The sequence below is a fragment of the Ciona intestinalis genome, unplaced genomic scaffold (genome assembly GCF_000224145.3).
Source record: "Ciona intestinalis unplaced genomic scaffold, KH HT000363.1, whole genome shotgun sequence".
NCBI lineage: Eukaryota > Metazoa > Chordata > Ascidiacea > Phlebobranchia > Cionidae > Ciona > Ciona intestinalis.
In genome coordinates, this window is record NW_004190684.1 from 1,928 (window position 1) to 9,800 (window position 7,873).

Sequence of the window (7,873 nt, forward strand, 5' to 3'; positions counted from 1 at the left end):
TCTTTGTAATAAATATTTTTTTAAGTATTTTAAATACAATGGAATGTAACATTATGTCTCCTGCTATAATATGAATAAAGTTTGTGAAAGATCAAAAACAACTTGGCGGTATACCTCTACCGAACTATATTTCCTATTATATTGCAGAAAACTAAATATATTTTAAAATACGGAGCCCAGCCACTGTAGCCATCTGTGGGGGAAGATGGGACACACTTTCATTCTATTGTATTGGCCCATTTGGTAATACATATAAATAAATTTCATAAATGAATAGTAGGGTGGGGGAAGATGGGACACCTTAAATACATAATATTCACATATACTGATCGTGTTTTAAACAATTAACAACGGTCTGTGGAGTTATGGGGATACGGTTTTATAATTTATTGAGTGTTTTTTGTTTACTAACAAATGAAAAGAGAAAACTAAACGAAATTTTATTTACTGATGTATAGACATGTATAATTATTCGTCAATTAAATTTTCATTGATGACATCACCGTCACACACGGTTCAATAAATGGAAAACAAATTCTTTGTCTCTTATCCGCTGATGGAAAACACGCCATCGTTATATGAAGAGCCCTTAAGAAACGCTTACAACTCGGTGAGTGGCGCAACCATAGAAAGTATTCGCATAATTACCGTGTATTTGCTGCGACAGTCGTTCCAAGATGGCGTGGATTAGAATTAAGGCTTGGATAGTGATTTGTGGTTTGCTACAGGTAAATATATTTAATTACTTAAACACCTTCTAAAGTTAATTCATCAGATATCTGCGTTCAATGTTCGCGTAAGTGACGTAACAACGACCAGTGTTCGGTTTAGCTGGGAAGAAAATTGGCAAAAAGTCAACTTCAGTTACAAAGTGGTTGGTGAAAACGAGGTATCTGTAACCATGTATAGTAGGGTGGGGAAGGATTGAACGCTTTCATTCTATTTTCGATTCCCATTTTCCATCGAACTTATGCTAACTGCCTAAAACTCTATCAGGATATTTTTTGATACTGTATGCTAAAAGGTGTCCCATATTTCCAAATCCTACTGTGTGTAAACGTGTAAATACACGTGTGTATTTATATATATATCTGTACGTGCATACATACAAATATATAGTACAGTGGGGAAATGTGTTTAATCGTTCACACTCGTAAGCTACAACATTTCATCAGCTTAACAAAAATTTAGCGAGCATTCAAAAATAGCGCCTTACTATTTCGCACATGTTTACCGGTTCAAAATATACTGTTTCTATTTTACACGTATTTTTAATGTTTAAAACCGGAATCAGTTTTGACGGGTGTTTTATGAAGTCGTGATAATACTGTCAAATAATATGTATTATATATATAGTAGGGTGGGGGAAGATGGGACACCTTTAGCACATAATATCCAGATATCCTGATCGTGTTTTAAACAATTAACAACGGTCTATGAGAGTCATGAGGACATAGTTTCATATTTCTCTGAATGTTCTTTGTTTACTACTAAATGAGACGAGAAAATAGAGTTAAAAAGTGTCCCATCTCCCCCCATCCTACTGTATAGTAAATGGGGAAAGACGGGACACTTAAGCACATACTGACAAATATTTCCAAAATCAGAATAGATGACGGTTTTTGGTTAATACCACGAATTAGTACTATCATTCCTTTATTAATTGACAACAATTCAAAAAGATATAATAAAACACACGAGGAGTTATTTAACTATCCGCACAACAGGTGAAATTATACAAATTTGAAAACACACAGGATAAGATGGGACAGTTTAAAATCATTGTTAATTTTGATTATTAGGTGTATTTATAAATAGGAATATACGTAAATAATACGAAATATTACTGTACGCTTTAAAAACTAGGTCTAAACGTTCTTTTTTTCTGCCCTACTGCTATAGTTTTTTAACATGTTACCTATACATTATATTATTGCGTAACAATTGGTATTGTGTGAACGACAATGGGTATTGTTCGAACATCAATGGATAAATATTCTATCCAACAAATGTATATGAACTTGTAACATCAGAAAATTGATTATAACTATTGATAAAGTTTTTATTTTTGTTACAAATTGGGTATTACTACTCTGTTTTTGGCACAAGCCACTTTTATAAATTATCACCAAGTGCAAATAACCAAATTTCAAATATATTTTTAAATTTTATATTTTTATTATATTAGTTTTTATAGTTGAAAACCCCTGAGGTATAAATTAGCAAATTAAAAGCAAATCTTTCAAAGTTTGGCAATGAAAACATACAAAACAACAATGCGGGGGAAGATGGGACTCTAAATTGAAATATATTTACATTGGCAGTATTTTAACAGGCGGTGCTTGTTTCTTTGCCATGTAAATTTCATATATATAACGTTAAACCAACTGTTGCTGATAATGTGCAGGTTTAGATTGCACATATGTGTGCGTGTATATATGTGTGCGTGTCTATATGTGTGCGTGTATATATGTGTGCGTGTATATGTGTGCGTATATATGTGTGCGTGTATATATGTGTGCGTGTATATGTGTGCGTGTATATGTGTACGTATATATGTGTACGTGTATATGTGTGCGTGTATATGTGCGCGTGTATATGTGCGCGTGTATATGTGCGCGTGTATATGTGCGCGTGTATATGTGCGCGTGTATATGTGCGCGTGTATATGTGTGCGTGTATATATGTGCGTGTATATGTGCGCGTGTATGTATGTGCGCGTGTATATATGTGCGCGTGTATATATGTGTGCGTGTATATGTGTGCGTGTATATGTGTGCGTGTATATGTGTGCGTGTATATGTGTGCGTGTATATGTGTGCGTGTATATGTGTGCGTGTATATATGTGCGTGTATATGTGCGCGTGTATATATGTGCGCGTGTATATATGTGCGCGTGTATATATGTGCGCGTGTATATATATGTGCGCGTGTATATATATGTGCGCGTGTATACATGTGCGCGTGTATATATATGTGCGTGTATATGTGTGCGTGTATATGTGTGCGTGTATATGTGTGCGTATATATGTGTGCGTATATATGTGTGCGTATATATGTGTGCGTGTATATGTGTGCGTGTATATGTGTGCGTGTGTATATGTGTGCGTGTGTATATGTGTGCGTATATATGTGTATATGTGTGCGTGTATATGTGTGCGTGTATATGTGTGCGTGTATATATGTGCGTGTATATATGTGTTAAAGCCACATTTGCTTTGTAGAATCACACCCAAACCGACTCACCAATCAAAGTGGACGGCCTAGATAATGGACAAACTTACGAGTTTAAAATATCTACAGATAATTTGACGTGGGCAGCGAACGTTACAATGGGTATAATTGGCTTAATGTTTAAGAAAAGCAACTAACTTGTAATACTTTAGGCGAATGCCCGCCAGGACTAACCGGATTCGAATCTTTATGTTACTGGGCGAACGGCAGCCAAACATGGCAGAAGTCGAACGGTTTATGTCGTAATTATTCACCAAACAGCCGTCTTGCCGACCCAAGAAACGTAGATGAAAACCAATTCCTGTTGAAAGTTTTGCCAAATGAGGAGCTCATGTACTGGATCGGTGTAAACGACATAGAGGTTTGGAATTTAAATATTGATTTTCGAGTTTAACTTCATGCTTGCGCAGAATGAAGGCGATTTTGTTTATTCCGATTCCACTAAAGTCCCATTAGAATTACAATCACAATTGTGGGACGCGAATAGTCCTAAGTATGACGCAACAAACAAAGAGGATTGCATTGTTCTATTGTTACCACTGATACGAAGCACTGCGCTCAAGTGGAACGATAAGGAATGTGGGAGAGATTTGCATTTTTTGTGTGAATACCCAGGTAATAACTTTATATATACACGCATACACATTAACTTTATATTTAGGTGAATACCCATAAACTTTATATTCGTCAGGTGAATACCCGGGTATTAACTTTATATTCGTTAGGTGAATACCCGGGTATTAACTTTATATTCGTTAGGTGAATACCCGGGTATTAACTTTATATTCGTTAGGTGAATACCCGGGTATTAACTTTATATTCGTTAGGTGAATACCCGGGTATTAACTTTATATTCGTTAGGTGAATACCCGGGTATTAACTTTATATTCGTTAGGTGAATACCCGGGTATTAACTTTATATTCGTTAGGTGAATACCCGGGTATTAACTTTATATTCGTTAGGTGAATACCCGGGTATTAACTTTATATTCGTTAGGTGAATACCCGGGTATTAACTTTATATTCGTTAGGTGAATACCCGGGTATTAACTTTATATTCGTTAGGTGAATACCCGCGTATTAACTTTATATTCGTTAGGTGAATACCCGGGTGTTAACTTTATATTCGTTAGGTGAATACCCGGGTATTAACTTTATATTCGTTAGGTGAATACCCGGGTATTAACTTTATATTCGTTAGGTGAATACCCGGGTATTAACTTTATATTCGTTAGGTGAATACCTAGGTATTAACTTCCCATTATTTACAGTTCCCCCTTCCCCCGAAACGATCAGCATTGTGACGTCACCATACTCTGCAAAATTTAATTGGACAGTACCATTATCCAAACGGGGATCACTTTTGTCAGTTTTCGTTTTAAAAATCCGCAATGCTCATGGTAACGCTTCTAGTTTAAACTTAAACATCAATACTAACCCTAAGTTCAGGGTTTAAGTTTGAAACATCAACCAATGAAACTTGGAGCAAGGTTTCCAACCTACAACCTGGGTCATTGTACGAAGCAAACGTCACATCTGTGCATCACATTGACGATTATGACGCATCAAACGGAGGGACTTACCCTTCCCAGTTTTTTGTAACAAGTTGGTATAGGTTTGGAATATTTCATAATTTTAATCCTTTAATCCGGCAGCACCCATACAGCCACATAACTTACATGTGTTGAATCTAACTCCAACCTCAGCTATGGTTCAGTGGGAAATACAAACCAACAATAACACGTATACAGGGTATGTTACGTCACAATGCATATTATCTAGGTTACGTTATGTTGTAAACAGGTTCCTTGTGACGTACAAACCAAACGATTATGACGCCACAGCTAGTGGAAGTGGTTATGAGGTGGGCAACATTTTTGTAAACAATGGAGTGATTGTTGTAGACAATGAGACAACCAACGTCACAATAAATGATATGGAACCTTTTCTATTGTTTCAAGTTAATGTCGTGACAATAAGCAAACAATACACACCACGTTACTGGGCAACGTCCCAAAGTGACGTCACAACAGTTACATTTAAAACACGTGAGTATTTCATTTTAACGACATTAAAAGTTTTATGACGTAATACATTAGGTGTTTCCCCTCCACGCTATCTACGTGTCAATCAAAGTTCTTTGGCTGAAAATTCTTTTTCAATATTTTGGCTCGAAGCTATTGGGTTTGTTCAAACATATGACATCACAATCACTTCGAATTCAACGAAACAAAGGTGATTATGACCTCACAACTACAACATCCTAACTTAATTATATTTCTAGCAAAACCTTCAACCTGGCAAACCACGAAACTAAATTTAAGATAAACGACTTAACACCAGGCGATAATTACATCATAGCTATGACGTCATTAAGAGAAGGGGAAAAGAGCTCGGTAGTTGAAGCAACGCAAACAACACGTACGTACATTTAGTCCTTGAGGCCCCTTCACTCAAGGACGTATTGTTCCATAAATAATGGGATCTCTTACCAATAATGTTTCAATAAACCCCCTTATTTTCACCATTATTACAATTGTTCCAATAAACCCCATTATTTTCACCATTATTACAATTGTTCCAATAAACCCCATTATTTTCACCATTATTACAATTGTTCCAATAAACCCCATTATTTTCACCATTATTACAATTGTTCCAATAAACCCCATTATTTCTTTCATTATTACAATTGTTCCAATAAACCCCATTGTTTCCAGGTCCTGTACCTCCAGAACTTATAACATTACACAAACCAGAAACAACTTCTATAAACATCACAATCTTACTCAGCAACGAACATTCTTTGTTTGATGGATTAAACTTTACATTCAAAAGCAAAAGTAAGCCAAAGATTATGACATGAACCCCACTAACCTGCTTTTACACCCAGATGATGAAATAACATGGAGAACCCAAGTATCTCATGCTCATACAAAAAAATATGTTGAAGATACAATTAATGGTCTAACACCGGGAGAAACATATACCATGGTGGCAATAACCACTAGTGGTAATGTACAGAGCATGCCAATGTTATATCCAACCATAATAACCATGGGTAGGTACATAATAAATTTACCACACACACCTGGTAATATTATCTTGCAGATATGGCATCACCCGTTAACTTCAGAGTTTCTTCTAAAGATGAAAGCCAAGTTGTTTTAGTTTGGGATGTAGCTCCAGGTGTTCCAGGTGATTCCATGGTTCGATGTATAGAGTTGGAAGCATCGTGTCCTATAGAAGTTGAATTGATTAAACCAAACGAAGATCGAATATTGCTTGTCAGTCCATTATCTCCAGGAGCAAGTTATGTTTTCGCAGTTCAATCTCAAAATGGAGAAAATATTAGCAATCAAAAGAAATTAACAGTTAGAACAGGTATTTGTACATATTTTGTGTTTTTATTTTTATATTTCCTCATCAATGCAAACAGTGCCTCTTGCACCCTCTGAGTTGGAGTTAAGATTCAGAAACGAGACATTGATCAAGTTTTCATGGATTAAACCTCCTGGATATTTGGATGGCTACCTGGTAACATACAACAACAATTCTCTGAAAATAGATCATTCTGATGTTACGACAGCAAACCTAAGTGATCTTACACCAGGTTTAAATTATAATATAACATTGGTGACAACCAGTGGTAAAGTAAGAAGCAAGATGGTCCACATGCTAACAGCAACAGGTATAGACACCAAGGCGATACAACATATTGTTGATTCTATTTATATTTAGAACCTCAAATGGTTAAAAATGTTTCTGTTTTGGATCTTGGTGAGACATGGGTTCAAATACAATGGGAGCTTAAAAGCGGAGGTTACCAAAGTTTTCAGGTAAAATGTTACTGTATATTTGACATCAAGTAATTATTGCACCCCAGATATCCATTGATGGAATTGTGATTACAAACGTTACAACAATGCAATATAACATTACAATGTTATCTCCTGTAACAAACTATAATGTTGGGGTTGCAACTGTAACAGAGGAAGATATAAGCGATCAACAAACTGTTAACATTCAAACAAGTAAGATTAATGAAATTTTCAACATAAACAAGATTTTTTCAAACTTAAGCATAAATATAACAAGTGTAACGTATTCTTTGTTGTAACGTATATTCGTTTTTGTAAGGTATTCTTTGTTGTGTCTGTGTGCGCTTTGAGTTGCATCTAGCGGACATCCGGGTTCTGCATAGTCTGGAATCTAAATAACCTTAGTTTTCTCATTATATTTTGGACACGCTAGCGGGCGGTCCGTTGTAAACCGCAGCCTAGAATACCGATATAATAAAAGCTCTGATTGTGAGAAGTTTGTTACATTGGTGACCACAGAGGGACCATGGAAGAAAGACGCCTTAAGACGCCAGAATTAGGTTTGAGCTGCCTTGAAGCGGAAAATCAATTGCTTCGCAGTCAGATAAGCTCTCTTACCCGACGCTTGGGCAATTTGGAGCGCAGATTTACGGAGACTGAAAAGGTAAAGCCAAAAGTGGAGGTTAAAGATACAAGCTCTCCGGCCTCCGTGATCTTTCCCAGGATGTTCGATGGGAGTAGTAATGGGGCGGCGGCTACAAGCATATTTTGAAAATATAGGTCGCGTGAATAAGTGGTCGGTTCAAGAAATGGGTCTA

General features: G+C 36.2%; 1 protein-coding gene across 1 annotated transcript; it reads left to right on the forward strand.

Annotated features, from left to right (window-relative positions):
• The first annotated feature begins 416 nt into the window (after positions 1–416).
• On the forward strand, positions 417–7,738 carry LOC104265680 (fibronectin-like). Its single transcript, XM_026839519.1, has 17 exons — positions 417–728; positions 776–889; positions 3,225–3,336; positions 3,387–3,595; positions 3,645–3,849; positions 4,506–4,634; positions 4,684–4,839; positions 4,890–4,986; positions 5,038–5,282; positions 5,334–5,469; positions 5,519–5,655; positions 5,955–6,077; positions 6,128–6,295; positions 6,346–6,618; positions 6,674–6,925; positions 6,976–7,073; positions 7,121–7,738. The coding sequence occupies exons 1-17, from the start codon at positions 678–680 to the stop codon at positions 7,352–7,354; spliced, it is 2,739 nt and encodes a 912-aa protein (XP_026695320.1). The 5' UTR covers positions 417–677; the 3' UTR covers positions 7,355–7,738.
• The last annotated feature ends 135 nt before the right edge of the window (positions 7,739–7,873 follow it).